At 34.2% G+C, this 20,670-nt stretch overlaps 1 protein-coding gene across 1 annotated transcript in view; it reads left to right on the forward strand.

Annotated features, from left to right (window-relative positions):
* Positions 1-1,382: 1,382 nt before the first annotated feature.
* LOC149804790 (purine nucleoside phosphorylase-like) overlaps positions 1,383-20,670 on the forward strand; it is a 38,301-nt gene continuing 19,013 nt past the window's right edge. Inside the window, exons 1-3 of the mRNA XM_089944618.1 lie at positions 1,383-1,463; positions 14,960-15,129; positions 19,693-19,796. Of these exons, the coding sequence (XP_089800744.1) occupies positions 1,453-1,463; positions 14,960-15,129; positions 19,693-19,796 (285 nt within the window). The 5' untranslated portion in view covers positions 1,383-1,452. The remainder of the gene's footprint in view (positions 1,464-14,959; positions 15,130-19,692; positions 19,797-20,670) is intronic.

A 20,670-nucleotide genomic window follows, 5' to 3' on the forward strand; every position in this document is an offset into this window, starting at 1 on the left:
ACAATTTGGTACATATATACAACTGGATAATAGAAGGTATCTATGTAGTGGAGAGACTGGAAAAAGAATGGAAGATAGCAGAGTACCTGGACTACGCTAAATGTCTAAACATAGCAAAAGAAGTGATAGCAGGAATGATTGAAGAGGAGGAAAAAAGATTGAGAGGTATGATAAATCCCACCTATGTCAGAGTGGGAAGCCTAAAGGAAGCACTTGACAATGCAAGCAAAGTCAGGTGCTTTCTTGAAAAAATGTCACATGGGACAGAGTGCTCTTATGTGGAAAGAGGCCAGGAAAGACTGAGGAAAGGAGAGGAGTTGATGAGAAAAGTGATGGAGGTAGAAGTCAAGAAGATTAAAGAGAGATGGTATAAAGAAAGAAAAGATCAGGAAAACAAAAAGAAACAGGCTGATTTTGAAAGGCTAAATCAAAATTGGATCAAAGTCCAGGAAAAGTTTAGAGCCTTGGGCCATCCAGACTGGATGCCAGAAAAGGAGAAAAAGAAGACAGGAATAGTGACAAAAGTGAGAAGATGGTTGAAGAAGTGGAAGTGTTAGAAGAAACCCAAAGGCCCTTTTCAGGGCCAGCCATATTTCTAGAAAAGAGATAGCCTTTCCATTGCCTACCCCCTTTTTTTTTTTTTTTTTTTTTTTTTTTAAAAATCCCATGTTCAATTTCCCTTGACGCTATAAAGGCCCACTTTAGTGAAAGCCCTTGACGCTATAAAGGCCCACCCTGTTTAATTTCCTTTGACGCTAAACTTTCCCACGATTTTTTCTTTCTCCATGTTAATTTCCCTTGACGGTAATCTTACCCACGATTTTTCTCCATGTTAAATTTCCCTTGACGGTAATCTTGCCCAGGGGTGTTTTTAATGCTAATTCCCATTGACCGTAAAGTGCCCCCCTTCACTACTAGCGTCAGGAAGTCAGAGTAATTTAAAAAAAACCACTAGCTAAAGAAATTGTATGTAACATTGGGAAGTCAGAGTAACTTAAAAACGCTAGCAAAAGAAATCGTATGTAGCGTCGGGAAGTCAGAGTAATTTAAAAAACACTAGCTAAAAATTGTATGTAGCGTAGGGAAGTCGGAGTAACTTAAAACACTAGCTAAAGAAATTGTATGTAGCGTCGGGAAGTCGGAGTAACTTAAAAACACTAGCTCAGAGCGAGCTATATTATAAAAGCAGTCTCAACAAAGACGATCAAAATCATAGCTATGGAAGCGGACAATTAGTTATCTGAACAATAAAGAAATAAAAAAAAATTGTGAGGGATAAATTCGTAAATATTTCGTTTATTCTCATCTAATACGGATGAGAGAGCATGTGACTGGGAGATAACTCGTCAAAGTCTTATGGGGTCCTAAAGAGTAATTTCCCATGCAGTCCCTGTCGAGAAATTGGGAGAACCGGTAACCTTTAATCAACAATTTTAATCGATCAGTGCAAATATGGGTGACGGGTAAGTTCTGTGGTATACTGTGGTAAAAGATAACTTGCTCACTTATTAACCATAACGACTTTGTTTTGTTACGTTACTGCTTAGTACACCTGAAACAGCTTTTTCAGCTTCCTGAGAATTCAAGACTCAAATCATCGATAATGTTATTCATTTTGGCTGCAGTTCGTGTTTTTTACCCAACATTTCTATACACGTTATTGTATTTTCCATTTACATTAGTTGCATCTAAAATAAAAGAATTGCGAATGTTTATAACTATGTACTTTTATTGTTAAAATGAAAAAGAAGTAAATTTTTTAAATTTTTGCAAGATAACAATGAAATAATAAAATTCACAAACATACATATTAAGCGGTCCAAGTATTTACCGGAACAACCCGGAACAAACTGAAATTATCGGAACAAGCTGAACCGGAACAAAAATAAATACAATAAATAAAGAGTGGAAAACACTCACTATTTTACTGTTTCCTGACATATATGTCAAATCTAATTATAAAAGGTTCTGTAATTCTGTCTTATTGGTATATCACACGAAATAATCACAAGATACTCTTGAAGATTCATCTAAATAATCGACGTTGTTTTGCGTCGATTTAGCATTTTAAATGTTTTTGCGATTATTTTATTTTTCTACAGGAGATTATTACTAATAATTGATTATTAGCATCAAAGATAATACTGTATTTCACAGACTATTTCTTCGCATATATATTCATCTTGACCGACGCTTTTACATAAGAAAAACCGATGAGACATAATAAAAAAACGGAGCATTTCATTTTCAATCTTTTTGTAGGTGAAATGCCATTGCAGCCGAATTATAATTTACCTGACGAAAGCAAAAAATGTCAGTTACAGTGATTATTTTATCAGAGAAGAAACTGCTTTCCTTCTGTATGCCCCTTTTTCTCTCTAAACGGCACAGATAGATCTCCTACAACAGATACCACCGTTTGTAACTACATCTGAACAGAAAAATAATAAAATTGATATTCCTTGTTTAAAGAGTGCCTATCAAAACAATATTTTATTAAATAGGGGACACTCACACTATTATATAATTACAGATGTGTTTGAGATAATGCTGAATAGCAAAAAATGTCAGTGAAAGGAAAGCACCACGAGACAAAGAAGTGTGTTGTAAAAGTATGCACGGATGTGAGAGCACTGCTTATCATTTGTGAGTTTCATTTATTTATATGAAGTAAAGATTGCTGTTGAGAAAACTTCATATCTTCAAAGTAAGGATGTTATTCCTGACTGAAACGAAATTTCTATAAACTCTATACATGTTGCATTCACTTAATGTCTGCACCAGATAAAATATCTAAATATTATAATTACAGTAATCAGATCCTTGCATTTTCAACACACACACACACATACCGGGTTGGATCAGTTGCGGGGGCCTCCAGGTTGTCTGGTAACTCCGGCCTAAAAGAAATATGTACACACACAAACATACTGTCACTTGTTACTTGAAAGTTGACCATTGTTTTATTCTTGCTCATGTTTATTGGGTATTATGCATCTTCGGAGTAAAGAGACACATAGACTTTAGCTTTGTTTCCCTTTTGAGGTTTTGTTCCATTTCTTTCATCATGGCCCTTTAGAATTTTGGACCTTCCTACCCCCTCAACAATTTACCTGATCTGACCCAGCACCAGTATTGGTAGTGAATTCCATGTGAGTATCTCATTTACGTAACCCTTTTAGATTGATCTCCACACTTAGTTTCTGCTGGCACATGGTCATCATTTGTACTTAGAATTCAAAGCTAAGCGACTACAATTATTTACCTTTGCACTCCACACTTTTATTTTAGGTAAGACTAAAACTTTGCTTACCAGTAGCTTCTCGTGGGTCGGTGGTTCTTTCTGGGGTTTTCCCGGGTTCTTCCTCCACCATTAATACTGGCCGCCATGTATAGCCTATCGTGTGCTGAAAAATGGCGTTAAACCCTACAACAACAACAACTACAACTAAAACTTTGTGAGCAAGCTTTTAGTCATAAATGTTAGGCCATGCTCAGTTAGTTTCCATCTGCTTAAATTTACTTAATTATGGTTGTTTGTTCCATTTCATTCCTCACCCAAATACATTATATCTGTCCTATTCAGTAGTAGAAGTTAAAACATTTACATCATTAAAGGAGATAGATAATACCCTATGGTCTGCCAAGTTTACTCATTATAGTGCCAGTTATTTCAGGTGTCCACTGTCTTTGGAGAGACCTTCTGATTGTCACACTTAAGGAGATGCTCTGTTCTGATTTATTGTTTTGAGTTCTTTTTTAAAAGCCTATAAGATCTCAGAAAAATCAAACCGGACACATTGTCTTTCTGTGCAAAGATGAGCGAATATCCATGTATGGTTTGCACTACAGAGTGCAACAATGATACAATACAATGTAGTAACTATAAAAGATGGGTACATAGAAATTGCACTAATTTGACATAGAGCGACATGAAGAAAGGTCAGACAAGGGTTTGTGGTTTTGCTGCAGGACTTGTACATTCGATGGAAACCAGTTTGATGCCAGACAGAGCCTAAAGAGGTAGATATGTGCCTTGCAAATTACCTAGGCTTTTCTTTCCCTTATGTATTTTTTCTGATATATTTAATTAAAATTAATTAAAGGAGCAACTTGTACTTTGACATAATTTTAGTGTAATATTGTGCTAATTTTAATTTCATAATTGTGCTAATTAGATGTTAAGTATAATGCTTAAATGGCAGTCACTTAATACGTATTTGAATCATGATATTTTTGTTAATACAAAATGTCAACAGCATACTGAATGCCACATTTTTGCAACATGTAAATACAATTTCCAACCATACCTAGTTCTAGTTTTCACTTGTTGATAATATTTATTTATTTTGTTATTTCCTTATTAAGAAATAAAATTAAAATGGTAACTACATAAGCATTCCGTTTCATGTCTTATAAAAGCATCTCTATATGCATTTAAACATTATTTTACTTGTATTCATTTGATGCATATTTGCATCAATACATTAGAGCTGGTTACTGCAAACACTTTTGTACCACGGTATACTGTTACGAGTCTATGCTCTTAAAATAAGTAACAGAAAAGAGTGAAGACAACAAGCTTTGAAAATAACAAATAATTTTTTTTCCCAAGACTACAAAGTACAAAAAATAAAAAAAAAGAACTTATGTATTGCAAATTAAATCCAAATTGTAATCCAAGAATTAAAACACAAGTCCTGTCAATGAAAAGTTCTAAGTGAATCACAGTTCAAATCCCGATGAAAATCCAAAAATGGAATGGAATGACGTACAGAACAGTCAGCATTATACTAATGTGTCAACAGTCTGTTGTTGAATCACAGAAATTATTCCAGTTTTTGAATTCCATACAAATTCCAGTAAATGTCTTTGTCCAAGAATTATCAGAGCACTTTAGTATTTCCAGGGAAAACAATCACTAAAATTCAATAATTTTAAGAAAATAACAATTCAGCTGGACACAACATAAAACAACTTGATGTCTCAAGTGTTAAGGCATGACTGATAGAATTCTTATCATAACACCAGTTATAAGACTAACTAAAATGCAAAAGAGATTCCCTGATGGGGGTCAAGAGTTCATCCTTCTGGAAAAAATAGAAGTTTGTTTATGAATTAACATGTGCCTTGTGTCACATAGTCTAGGTATGACCTTGACTCAACTAAATGATTCTTACTGTGGTGTACTTCACAGGTAAACCCATGTGACATCATACACAATTGATTTTTGCATCAGTTGAAAATATTCACGTGACCTTGCACAACCAATGGGCAGCATTATTACTAATTGTCAACACATATGTAAACAAATCCTATGCAATCACAAACCTTTCTGCTCCAGTGGCCTTGGTGGTTTTAGCGTCTGCCAAGGATGCATTAGGTCACATTAGGGTTTGAATCTGAACCAAGTCATACCAAAGACTTTAAAAATGGTTCTAACAGCTGCCTCGCTTGTTGCTCAGCATTAAGAGGTTAGTGTTAAGACTGGTCGGCCTGGTGTCAGAATAACGTGACTGAGTTGGACATCAGGCTGCATGTCTGATGCATGATGCCTCAGTGCTAGGCATCACTATAAACTGCTACACTGCAGACGTCATAGCAATATGACTGAACAATTGTTAAAGCTGTGCTAAAAATCCAATCACACACACACACCAACACACAAATTATAAACTTAATTGAAGCAAACACTAATTGATTTCACATAAATTCTCATGTGTGTAATTGAATTCATTAGATAAATAAGAGAAAACTTAATAACAATTCGAGATGATGTCCTCATCATCATAAAAAAATGCTACATGTCTGCAGCATGATGCCCCAGTGCTAGGCATTCCTATAAATGGACACACTGCTAACATAATAGTGATATGACTGAATAATTGTTAAAGCTATGTTAAAAAATCCAAATCACATACACACACACAACCTAAGTAAGTATAATCACTTTTTACCCTTGATTTTCTCGCAGCCTAAAAAGAACATATGCAACTGGCATTTGTTACTCTTTTTGTATTAAATTACAATATTAGACTTATCTGTTATAGTTGTCATGTACAATTCTTTACACTATCTGTGAAATTCATTTCATGAATTTTGCAGTCCCTTTTCTGTTTCTGATATGATTAGGAGGTTGTATGTCCATAATAATTGACATATCTTTTCATTATGTAGTTAAACATATGTACATGTAAGCAAGGAGCAAAGATAAATGTTAAATAAGTTAAGGCTGTGATTATCAAACTGGTTTACACCAACATTAAAATCTTGGTTGTTTACAATGTAATTATGTATAGTTTCAGAGTGGAATTTACCAATGCTTAGTCACACTAATTTGAAAAGTTGTCATTTTCTTGGTATACTGTCAAAAATTTTCAAAAATTATTTATAATTTCTGAATGTAAACATTTTTTTGGGTTATATTTGTTAATTAAGGTTTTTATGATACACAGATTGTCAGCTTGGTCCCTTTCCGAAAGCCCTCCCCCCGCAATTGTTTGCAATAATGCAGTTCTGTGCCAAGTAGGTACTAAGCCCGTTATTTATAATGGCTGTAAATAGTAGCTCATACATGATACATCCAGAGACAGTGATTCCATGAAAGTTGTTTGGGTCTATTTTTTGGGAACCTTTTTTTTGTGTAGTTGGGGAATACCGTAATACAAAAAAAAAAACCCAAACTTCCGGAGGCATTCCATTTATTAAACTTTAATTATAAAGTTTTGTGATAACGAAACTTGATTAATTTAGCATCTCATTTGTTATCAGGTCTTATGAGCATGACTGGTTATTTTGTTGATAGGTTTTTGTACTTTATTAGTTTGACTGGGTTGATTCAGTTCAGCGATAGAACAGTGCTCAGGTATTTTTCTCTGTCATAAGGTTCAAAATTAAGTTTGTCAGAGATACTGTCTTGGTAATCAGATATATTTTTATAACTAAATTCTCCAAAAACATGTTTTCTTTTCTTTAAACGTATCATTAGGATTTTTGTCATTTATCACAATAATGTTATTTTGTTAATGGCTATCCAAAATGTGTTTCAGTCACAGTCTGGTAGCATTTTATTTGTACAAATTTAAATATAATTACTTGAGTATTCTTGTTTTTTATCATTGAGACTATGTTTCACAGTTGGGACAAAGCCCTTAGTTCAGCCTTAGCATTGCGATATACACAGTTATCAATGTTACTTCAACTTTCCTATGGACATATAAAATCATATTACCTGAGCAAGTTCACTATTTCTGGGTTGTCAAAAATTCTACCAAGATCATCTACATTTCATGAGATAAAAATATGTTCCTGGATTTGGATCTTACATAGTTACAGTTAATATCTGAAAGAACCCTTACTTATGCAAAATTATATAAACATTGATGTGAACTACAGTATTTATTTATCACATATGCTAATTTTAATTTGAAAATTTCATCACTTTATTTATATAAAGAAGGTGATGAAATTGTCATACATGTATATAGATATATATGCACATACATGCAGACACATATTGACACAAAATACACTTGTAGTTTACATATTGGGATATTTTTTATTCATTATTTTACTCATGTTTTGCAGATTTTCTCTGACATTCATAGCTGAGGTAAATTGTTCAGGTTCTCTCCTGGCTTTTGTGTTATGTTTGTTTTGTTATTAATTGGTTCCCTTGATGAAGAGTTTGATGTTAACTAGCTTCCCTGATGAAGAGTGTGATATTTATTAGCTCCCGTGATGAAGAGTTTGATATTAATTGGTTCCCCTGAGGAAGAGTTTGATATTAATTGGTTCCCCTGAGGAAGAGTTTGATATTAATTGGTTCCCCTGATGAAGAGTTTGATCTTAATTAGTTTCCATGATGAAGAGTTTGATATGAATTAGTTCCCATGATGAAGAGTTTGATATTAATTAGTTCCCCTGATGAAGAGTTTGATCTTAATTAGTTTCCATGATGAAGAGTTTGATATGAATTAGTTCCCATGATGAAGAGTTTGATATTAATTGGTTCCCCTGATGAAGAGTTTGATCTTAATTAGTTTCCATGATGAAGAGTTTGATATCAATTAGTTCCCCTGATGAAGATTTTGATATTAATTAGGTTCCTCTCATGAATGGTTTGATAGCTTGAAGTTTTAGGAAACTGTTTTTAACAGCACCAATATCAAATTTTTGGTTCTGAATAATAGAAGTTGTTCATTTCAGAAATATTTGAATGAGTACTTATTATTAATGGAATTAAGTAGCATTAACTACCCAGTAAGCTCTGTCAATGTATGGAATTCAGTAATGTTAACTATGCAGTTAGCACTTATTAATGAACTGAATTCAGTAAAATTAACTACTCAAGAACCAAATTAACGAGAAGTTCAGTTATGGGCATGAACAGGTTCAGTGCCAGTTGAATGTAGTGAGAATGACATATTAGACAAATATCCTCTGTCCATATTATACAAGTGTCCTTTATGTAGAAGTCCTGCAGTAGAAGTATTCTTAAGGAAGCTGTGAATACTTAAGCTTATATTGATATATTATTTTCTTTTTTATTTACTTCAGAGAGTTTTGGTAAGATTTTTGCATTTTTTAAGTCTGACAGTTCTTTCCATTACACACATTTGGATCTTTTGCTTATGATTTCTAAATTCATTTGATTTCTTTGATATTCAGTTTTATTTTAAGACATGTTTGGTTTCATTGATGTATGAATTGAACCAATAGGATCATGAACTATAATTAGGTTTAAGACCAGATTTAAGTTTTACAACCACAGCATTTCTTTTTTACCCCAGAGAGAGAGTCACTGACCTCAGAAATGGTTGAAAACCTATTTGGCATTTCCCACGCTTTGAAAAGTTATATCTGGGTAGCACTGGGACTCATGATAGGATTCTTGGATATTAAGTCTTGGGAAAAACTCCTGAACATGCATAATGTATTAGTTTTGTAAGTAAAGAGGATTTTAATGCTGTGCTTATTAAACTGAATTTGAAAATTAAATCCAGCTTAGGTGTCTTCATGATCCTTAGGTTGGGTTGATGGTCTTAATTAGGTGTCTTCATGATCCTTAGGTTGGGTTGATGGTCTTAATTAGGTGTCTTCATGATCCTTAGGTTGGGTTGATGATCTTAATTAGGTGTCTTCATGATCCTTAGGTTGGGTTGATGATCTTAATTAGGTGTCTTCATGATCCTTAGGTTGGGTTGATGATCTTAATTAGGTGTCTTCATGATCCTTAGGTTGGGTTGATGGTCTTAATTAGGTGTCTTCATGATCCTTAGGTTGGGTTGATGATCTTAATTAGGTGTCTTCATGATCCTTAGGTTGGGTTGATGATCTTAATTAGGTGTCTTCATGATCCTTAGGTTGGGTTGATGGTCTTAATTAGGTGTCTTCATGATCCTTAGGTTGGGTTGATGATCTTAATTAGGTGTCTTCATGATCCTAAGGTTGGGTTGATGGTCTTATAGTACAAGTCACATGGGTTAATATAGACATTCAGGTTGGGTTGATGATCCTAGGTGTCTTCGTGATCCTTAGGTTGGGTTGATGATCTTAGGTGTCTTCATGATCCTTAGGTTGATGAAATATTATTCTTGTCCTTGATTAATGCATAATATTAAATTCTTGAATATGAATATATGCTCTGACCTTTTTGTACAAGATTACAACTGTCAATGAGTGTGCACAGTGAAAAATAAAGAAATAATCAGGAAGAAAAGTGATATATATACTTTTCTTCCTGTTTATTTCTTTGGATGGTTTGACTAATAATGATACTGTTCTACTTCTTCTTTTACCAGATACTTTTTTGTACTTTTATGACCTTTCTAAGTTTAACACTGAATTTAGATTCGATCTTTAAAATCTGTCATTTGGTAGCTATGATATATGTGGATGTGTGGGTGTGTGTTATCTATTATCTAATCAGTGTAATTGTATTCCATATAATGTATGACTATACATGGGAATTTAAACTTTGTAGTTTTCTTGTCCATCATAATTATTTTCATAATTGTATTGAACATGATACCTTTCTCACTAGAGATTTAACGATACAGACATATTTGGAATGTTTCTATTGTTATGGTCATACACTATTATATCACTACCTTTACTGTGGTACACATGATTCAGCATAAGAACTAACTGTACTTAATAATAATAATAATAATAATAATAATAATAATAATAATAATAATAATAATTCTATAATGATGGCTAATAGCATGCAATTCTGCAAAATTTGTGCAATATTACAAGTAATTCACATTGTAAAACTTTTTCAAATTGTTGTATATTATAACTAGTTTTGCCCACACTTATATTGTGGTACAGTCTGTCTATATGATCATACTCTGTGTAATGTCCATCAATTCTGTCACCACTTAAGTGATACTTCTCTTGGTTTTGGCTATGCCAGCAGTTGAAATTAAGCTGTACTTGTGAGTTGTTTAACATAGGATACCAAGGGCAGGGGGGATACTGTTCCCCTCCTTCTGAATCTGGGGAATACACACCATTTTAGAGGGACAAATGACAATAATGGTACAATATTGCACTAACAGAGAATCTTGGTTGCTTCAACAGTTTTATCACCTTAACTTTGTGGTATGCCCTGTACTGTCCTATTTACTATGAACACTTAATGTTTTTGCAATAAAAGTGTTATGTGCTCAAGTAACTGATTAAAACATTATCTGGTTAACATGAAATGAGCTGCACCATGTAATTTTTCATTCTTGGTCTTGCCCTCTTATGGGACTTTAGTATATACTCATTATCTACCAACATTTATTATAATAAATACATTTGTTGCCTGAATTACTTTTTTCCTAAAATTACAAAATCATTAATTACATGGTAAATTGTGTATTTGCATACATTTTTTTAAAATTTTTGATCAACTTCAGAATAAATCTTCTTAGCCATATTGGTGAGTGTAACCTCAAAAACGTGTTATGGTAATGGCCATCAAACACATTACATTGTAGCCTGGCAAGCTATCACAACTTTTAAATGTTTTCATTGCCACATTTTTTTAAAGAAAGAAAAAGATAATCAATTGTCATCTTACAGTTTTGTCACTTGTTGCCACTTTGAACATTCTTAGGATGAAGAGAGACATGGATTGACATCCACTAATGAAAGGTTTTGGACATATTTTACAAAATATTTTTGAATGAAAAAACTCACATGGGAGGGTGCACAGGGTGAAGATGGGGGGATATAGGACCCAAGCTCAATGTGCAACACTGCTCGAGTGAAGTAAGACCGCTTCAATGGCCTATTGGTTAGAGCATCCACCTTGGATGCGGGAGGTTCCGGGTTCAAACCCTGGCTGAGTCATACCAAAGACTTACAAAAATGGTACTAACAGCTGCCTCGCTTGGCGCTCAGCATTAAGAGGTTAGTGTCAGGACTGGTCGGCCTGGTGTCAGGATAATGTGACAGGGTGGGACATCATGCTACATGTCTGTGGCATGATGCCCCAGTGCTAGACATTACTATAAACTGTCACACTGCAGACATCGTAGTGATATGACTGAAAAACTGTTAAAGCAACGTTAAAAATCCAAATCACACACACACACATATGCTCGAATGAAGTATAAAAGATTATGTGTGTGTGTGTGTGATTTGGATTTTATCAAGGCTTTTAATATAGTTTTAGTCTTAATATTCCATAAAGGAATTGCCTCTGTAAATCTTGTTAACAAGTATTGGTTGCTCAACTTGGTGTTAGGTAAGGATCTACACAGTCTACCATTATTCTGCTAAATGGTTCGTCAAATGCAGGAATATTTTGTAAATAAGTCTAAGGTATTTTCTGGTTGGGTTTCCATACCATTTGACATATGTGACAAGATCTACAATATTGACAAACTTCACTTTTAATTTTCTGCCAATAAAAACGATGTAAGATCTTATGATAAGTCTTAATGACTCCTAGATCACCAGCCAACCAGCCAACCAGCCAACATAGTTTCATTGGCTAAACTAGGAATTTCCTATCCATAGACTTAGGAACAACAATTTGATTGGTCACTGACCACTCATCATTATTGGGTACATCAGCTTATCTCTATTTTCTGATCAGGACCCCATTTTTATCAAAATAGCAAGTTGGTACCTCAGCAGAGTGAGTTTTGCTAATAGCCCTCAGAAACAAACAGAAGATCTCAGAATCTTTTTCCTGTTCAGTGATGGTTAATTGTCATTTGTCACCCTGATTAGAGGTAAGAGAATGAGTAGTAAAACGAAAAGAGGATAACAGTGATCAATACCTTTTGATTAATCAGTACCAGGAGCAAAAGTGACCTCATCAAAGACTGATCAATAAATGTATGAGCTAAAGGAATAATTTCCTGATCAACTTCATTCTCAAGAGCCCTTTTTGCTATAACTTTTGTAACTGCACAAGTAGGGTATAATTCAGGGATTTCATTTTGAATAGGATGAACTTTTTGATTTATATAAGGCCTGACAGCTACAAAGGATTAAGCACAACCTTATCTCCTGCTAAGTCATTGCTAGTGATAAATGAACACACTCAGTGAGCCAAGAATTCACAATCCCAGTAGTTACTGGTCTTGAAACTAAGTCTGATGACTAATGAACATAATGGAGTGAAATTTGAATAAAGCCACACTCTACACTCTGAAAAAGAACATGAATTTTTCAGAAGAAGACTTCGCAAAGGCAAAGTACCTGATAAAAGACTGAGAAGCTCCTGTGTCCCTAAATATTTCAGTAGGGATAGGATTGGCCAAATCACCAATAAGTGATATAGAACCTTTCAACATGAATGGTGCATAATTCTCCATAATATAATCAGCCTGGGTTTTGTTTGACCCAACAAATATGTTGTTTCCAACACATGACAATGACCTTGACCTCTGAGAAACAAGAGTATTTGGAACAGCTGTGTTTATTCTATTACTTATTTTTTTAAATTGAAAACAAAGAATGTACACTATTTTCTTTCAATAAGTGCATTAGGAAGAGATAAGAATTGCTGATCAGTCTTGTCTGAAATTTGAGTCTTTTAAGTTGTGCCAGATTTAAATTTTTAAGTACTTGAATGAGACTGAGTTGGGTTGTTACTAAGAACCTACTTAGTGGAAAACTTATTGAGAAATGAAACTTTGTGCGTCAAGGAATAGTCGTTAGCTTTTGCAAAGTGTCTGTGGTGTTCATCAAGGTTCGTCTTGATGTCACTATGGATGAAGTTCTTGAACTTTTTTACTAACATGAGTTGTCTAAGATTGTCTTAATCTTTAACAATCTGTATAGATGCACACCACCTGTCAAAAAGTCTTTTTCCCTAGCAAACTTAACATGGGTTTGGCTATTTTTACATTTCCTAAGCCTCTGTCAATATGCCTCAGGTACCAACTTGTACATGTAACTCTGTCAATATGCCTCAGGTACCAACTTGTTCATGTAACTCTGTCAATATGCCTCAAGTACCAACTTGTACATGTAACTCCTCAAGATCCATTCCTTGACCAAATCTTAATCAGTTCTACTGACAGTGAAGTATAAAGTTCATGAGCGTTGCCCACAAGTACACTCTGTTGTAACAAAGTTCAGTGCTCTCTTGGCCAATTCCATTTCTCATATATTTTGTCACAATGAGAAAAATATTGATTCACATATTTTTCTTTAAAAAGGGATATTAGTCTAATATTTTTGGTAACATCAAAATTAACTTTAATGAGGAGAGCGCTTGCCAGTTCTAATTCTTCTAATTTCACTTGCATTGGAATTCCATCTCTTGTATTTGCAGTTTCATTTGCATCTCTCTTCTTTTTATATTTGCATTTACTTCTCTTCCTTTTCCCTTTCTTCCTTTTACATTTGTATTCTTCTTTTTACATTTGCAATTTTGTTTGCATCTCTCTTCTTTTTGTATTCACATCAATCTTCTTTTTAGTTTTGAAACTGAAGTTTTCTTAGCTCCCTTTCCATCTTTTGTTTTAATTTTATTTTATTACTTTCATTTCAGAGCCAGATACAGCCAACAGTATTTGTTAAAATTAAACTCAAAGCATTTGAATATATTCTTTTCTGCTAAATATTTTATCAAAATATCTTTAATTTCCTGTTTTAACAAAGGTGGTTTTACATCTGACAGAGATTAATGGTTTCAAGCTCCAGATTTCATTATTTTTTTGTTGGTTCACTAAGTGAAATAAAAAACACGGACTACAAAGATTCAGAAACAAAATTAATTTAAATTACAAAAACCAATTGTATTTTTTCTGACATATTTCTGAAATTCATATCCCAGACAAGCCCCAGTTTTTATTATGATTCTGTGGTCAAAAACGTAAACTTAGTAACAGAAAGAAGCAAAACCAACAAGTTTTGTAAAACTTAAACAAATCATATAATATATATATATGGGCCCTGGGTGACCAAGTGGTCTAAATAGCCCCTTTGCTGCAAGGGCTGAAGTATCAGCCTTTGTGGATATGTGAGAATGCTTGCCAGTAGCTTCTTGTGGGTCAGTGGATCTTACGAGGGTTTCCCTGGGTTCTTTCTCCACAAATATCTTGGCAGACATGTATAGCCGTGTTGAAAAATGGTGTTAAACCCAAAACAACATACATATGTATATGTATATATATATATATATATATATATATATATATATATATATATATATATATATATATATATATATATATATATAATTGTTATTATTATTTGTAACCATTATTGTTTTATAAGTCAGAGTCATGCTGATGTTTTTTTGCACATTACATAATGTGAAAATTCTTATCTGTGTCAATAAACTAAGGTGTTTGTTTCACAATGTCTTTGAAGTAGTGGTGTGATATTTAATCAGAATAATCAAAGACTGACAACCATGCATTTGACTTTTATTTTAAATAACCAAATATAAAAACCATTTAAGTTTTCTTTTATTTATATGTGTGATTTTTTCCAGTCCTAGTTATGATGACATACAGAGAATTGCAGCATTTATTCTCCATCGAACTGAACATCGGCCAAAACTGGGCATTGTGTGTGGGTCAGGACTTGGAGGCCTCGGAGAGCTAGTAGAGGATACAAATGTCATCCCATACAGTGAAATACCCATGTTTCCTGCCAGTACAGGTACTTCTCAAATGTTGTACAAACATCATCCTCAGTACAGTGAAATGTGTTTCCTGTCAGCATGGCCATTTCTTAAAATGTTGTACAAACATCATTCTTTACTGTGAAATACCATGTTACCTGTCTGCACAAAAATGTTGTACAAATGATGCTTCATCATGTTAAAAAAGTCTTTTCAGTATCAGCAGATGATGAGAAAAATAGAAGTTAGTTCATCAGTCTGAGTACATTAGAATGCTTAGTTTACTTGACAGGAATATTCGATGACTTGACATGTACTTAATAAATCCAGATTTCCCTGTGGGTAGATTAGGTCATATGTACCCTATGAATTCATTACCCCACATAATAAATCTAGTTTACCCTAGGGGTAAATAAAGTCACATGCACCATGTGATATTATTTCAGCACCTAATGAATTTAGTTTGCCCTAGGGATACATTAGGTCACATGCACCCTGTGACTCATTTCAGATTTATTAAATCTAGTTTACACATGGGGAAAATTAGGTCACATTCATCCTATGACATCATCTTGCCAACTAATAAATCTAGTCTGCCAGTGTTGTAGATTAGATCATGTGTCTCCAGTGACATCATTCCCCACTTAATAAATCTGGTCTACCCTTGGGTTAAATTAGGTCACATACACGTGACATCATTGTTCCACTTAATAAATCTGGTCTACCCATGGGTTAAATTAGGTCACATACACATGTGACATCATTGTTCACTTAATAAATCTGATTTACCCTCTGTTAGGTCACATGCACCCTGTCCCACTTGATAAACCCAGTCTACTCAGTAGATTAGGTCACATGCATCCTGTGGCACCATTGCCTCAAAATCATGAATATTCTATTTATGCACAAAGTACAAGTACGATGTAATTTGCATGGTGTCACTGCTACACAGTACACATTATATGCACACATACCGCAACAATCTGTTTTACTCTTGGGCTAGATTAGGGCACATTCACTCTGTGACATCATTGCCTCACTTAATAAATCTTGTTATTACTAGAGTAGATTTGTAGTGACATCATTCCCCATTTAATAAATCCAGTTTACCTTTGGGTAGATTTGGTCATATGCACCATATGACATCATTCCCCACTTAATACATCTAGTCTGTCCTAGGTGATTTTTTTTATAAGTGGGGAGCTAATAGTATCAGGGTCAAAGTATGAGACATTAAGTATATTTGTCAAAAATAGAAAATTACATATTCTCATATCTACATAATAAACAGAATACACATTATTTTCACACATTTTCTTTTCAGTGTTTGTTTTTTAACATAAAATTATGTAATCTATGTTCCATTCAGTGGTTTGTTATGAAGAATTATTTAGCTATTTAGTGGGTGGGGTAATTTAGTCTTTAAATATGCCTTAGTTTTCATGAAACTATTACATTTTCAATTAAATGTTAACATTTATTAAAGTGATACAGGGAGTTTGCTGTTTTACTGTATAGTCAAATGAAGAAGTTGTGTGTGCTTAAATGAACTTTTTATAAAATGGCAGTCATTCAGATTTTTGGTGGCTAATATTAGACCTACAGCAAAACTATAATGAATGGTCTTATTTTAAAGATTATTATTTATGATGCAAATATTCAGAACAAATAATGTGTGTGCACTGTCAGATTTGATATTGGGACTTTTAATTTTTATTTCAGATTCCCAACAATGTTTGTGTTTCACGTTCAAATATAATTTTATGATGAGATAAATAAACAGTATTTAATATTTTTCATAACTATGAGCAATTTGATCAAGACTTTATATAATAGAAAATTATGTCTGCTTTTGTCCAGATCTTTTTTACTTATTAATTATTTAATTTTATATTGTTACAGGAGACACAACTTTGAAAATAATTTGGGGCTAAGACTAAGATAGTATTATTATTTTTATGGTGAAGGTTATGTCTTGTTTAAAATTTGTTTATTGATTTGATATTAAACCCATAAGCTTTTACTAAATTTTGTTTTCAGTTGGTTTAACATTCCAGGTTATGTAAAACAGTTTCCTAGAGAGATGATAAAGAGGAATCTGGGACTTCACTATGCTTAATTAATATGACAGATAAGAAAATGAAGTTGATAGCATTAAATTTTCATGCATACTAGGATGGCAGAACAGTTTGAGACAGGAGTCCAAAATTATTAAGCTACATATAAACACTTTTTTTTAAAGTAAAGATATAAGTAAAATGGCAATGCCTTCTGTTGCTAATGTAGTATATATTTTGATTCACCTCAAATAAGTCATTATTTGTTTTCGTTGTTACACTTATTATGAATCATGCATCCTTAGGGATAATACCTAAATGAAGATGGTACTGATCTGGGTCCAATATGGCCACCATCTTAGCTATCTTGAAAATGTTATCACTTCTCCTACATGGATGGTCATATTAACCTGGGTTTTCACCAAAAGACTTCTTATGATGTCTAATTGGTCCTAAATAAAAATGATGGGGTTTTGAAGTCCAGTATGGTCATCATGGCAGCCATCTTGAAAAGCTTTATAATGCAACTCCTGGACAGAAAGTTATATTGACCTAGTTTTCACCAAAACACTTCTTATGCTGTCCAGTTGGTCATGTGTGATCATGGTGCTAATCTGACATCCAGTGTGGCTGCCATATTTTGGCCATCTTGAAAAAAATTTTATTACTACTTATCCTGAATGGATGGTTATATCAACATGCAGTTTTCACTAAAAGACTTCTTATGATGTTAGTTTGTCCTAAATGGAATTGGTACCAGTCTGATGTTCAATATGGCCATAATAGCAGCCATCTTGAAAATCTTGTTATTAGTACTCCTCCTGAATGGAAGGTCATATCTTGAAAATATTGTTATCTCTACTCCTCTCCAAATGGATGGCCATATCAACATGGGATTTTCACACATAGGCTTATTATGATACCTAGTTGGTCCTAATAGTGCCAATCATACATCTGGTGTGGATGCCACAGTGACTGGCTTACAAATCTTGTTCTCATTATTCTCACTGAATAGATGATGATTATAAATGGGGTTTCCACAAAAAGGCTTCTAATGATGTCTACTTTATCCTACATGAAAATGGTGCCAACCTGACATCCAATGTGATGTTTTGCAACAGCTAATTTGAAAATATTGTAATCACTGAAGACTATCAGAGATGGTTTCGACACTCGATAGTGAAAAGGAAGAAATGGTCTTATCTTGAATTCCAGGAAATTCTTTTTACCCAGTGGAGCATCAGCCCCTTTTAAGCATTCTGGTTGTTTTTTAAAATCTTTTTTCAGAAATTAATATATCGCAGGATGTGGTCAAGAAGTTCCAGTGGGATGCAGACACAACCTGCCTATCATGCACTAGTTGCATGGATGGATGTCCAATAAATCACCTATGGTCACATCAAGTGTGTGGCTTCAGGAGAAGGAAAGGCCATGTTTCCTTCTTGTCATCACAATACAACCCACTCCATTCGCAGGAGTCATCTGGATTCCCCCTGTGGAGAGGAAGCATAGTGCAGTCTTCTTGGTTCAGAGATCATCAATAGGACAAGGATTCCTGATGCTTAGTCTGATGCAGTCATTGCCAGTGAAGGGTGTATCCTTCCCTGTTCCCAAGGGAGGAGAAATTCCTGAGAGCAAGACACACTTTCCCAGCAAGGAAAAGTAGTGCCTTTCAAGGTAGACTTAGAGCCAGTGACTGATGACTTCTTGATCATAGAGTGGAGCAAAAGTCTCTATCTGATAGGTCAGAAGCATGCTTATCTATCAGTGTCATATTTGACTGGCCACCAATCACTGGGCATTGGACAATTGTCAACTACTGCACATTGGGCTTTGAGCACCAGTCACCAAATACTGATCACCAGATCACACCTATTGCACAGCCAGACAATGGTGTTTGATTGTCAGTCTGGGGACAGGAAACAGATCAATACACCCTGCCCCCACTATGTCATCATCTAATTTATATGAGATGGGAAATGGTGTTTTGCTCACCTGTCATGGTGAGGGTTTGGATTGACATAACACCCTACTCTATGTTCCTATTTAATCCATGCAAGATTTGAGGACCCCTTTTACCTGGCAGCAAGTCTTTTCCCGTGATGACATAATGGATGTTCTTGTTTTAGTTTCTCGGTATGGCAGATGTGACAGGCCATGGTGTCACTTAGTTACCTCCAGCCTCTTCTAGCAATAAGGAGGCATGCCATTTCTCTCCTTTATGACTGTCAAGATGGGATATACAATGCTGGATTAGTCACATTATCCCTTGTGAACTGTTATGGGATGGTGCAAACCATGATGTGATGTCTCCCTCTCAGGAAATGGATGCCATGGAGGACAGCCCTGTCTTTTCACAGTATAGTGTTTAGGACAATCATACTCTTTCCATTCTTGTGAACTCAAATGAATTCCTAGAAGAGCCACATGTAGCAGGTGTTTCCCTTCCATTCAGGGCCCCAGCCCCTTGAATATTAAAACGAATCCTTTTATACTTTAAATGTCATAATGTACTTGCATTTTAAAGGTATCTTTCTTTTATAGTGCCTGGTCATATGGGCAAGCTAGTATTTGGGATACTAAGAGGGAAAACTGTGGTTCTCATGAGGGGAAGGTTCCACAATTATGAAGGATATCCAATGTGGAAGGTAATTTACTAACTTGTCTTCCCTTTCAGATTGCTTAAATCCATTTTTATCAGGCTCTAGCATGGCAAGAGGTGGGTATCACTTTTCAAATGGTGGTAGCTTTGTATAGATTCATGTTAAAGTGTTTGAAAGTCATATAACTTCAACATCAGTTGTGGATGAAACCTTGAACAGTATATTACTGTATGCTTTAAATACTGGCTGTATTCAGCTGAAACTTTGGGACAGTATATTACTGTATGCTTTAATTATTGGCTGTATTCAGCTGAAACTTTGGGACAGTATATTTCTATATACCTAAATCATTTGCTGTATTCAGGTGAAACTCTGAGACAGGATATTACTGTATGCTTTAATTATTGGCTGTATTCAGCTGAAACTTTGGGACAGTATATTACTGTATGCTTTAATTATTGGCTGTATTCAGATGAAACTTTGGGACAGTATATTACTGTATGCTTTAATTTTTGGTTGTATTCAGCTGAAACATTGGGATGGTATATTACTGTATGCTTTAATTATTGGCTGTATTCAGATGAAACTTTGGGACAGTATATTACTGTATAGCAGAGATCAGCAATGTGTCATGTAAATGTGTTATGTGTATCACGTGATACACAAAAGTGAAAATGTAGGACAAACAATGACAGCCACTGATAATATAATGTATAAAGAAATACAAAACAATGGTTTGGAACTGCATTTTTATTGCTGCTTTTATCTTACAGCCTTCAACAATGGAAAATTTATATCCATAGTGTACACACACAAATATATATATATATATATATATATATATATATATATATATATATATATATATATATATATATATATATATATATATATATATTTATATGTGACAGAAAAAAGA

This window comes from Sinohyriopsis cumingii, chromosome 2 (assembly GCF_028554795.1).
Source record: "Sinohyriopsis cumingii isolate HCF-2022 chromosome 2, ASM2855479v2, whole genome shotgun sequence".
Classification (NCBI taxonomy): domain Eukaryota; kingdom Metazoa; phylum Mollusca; class Bivalvia; order Unionida; family Unionidae; genus Sinohyriopsis; species Sinohyriopsis cumingii.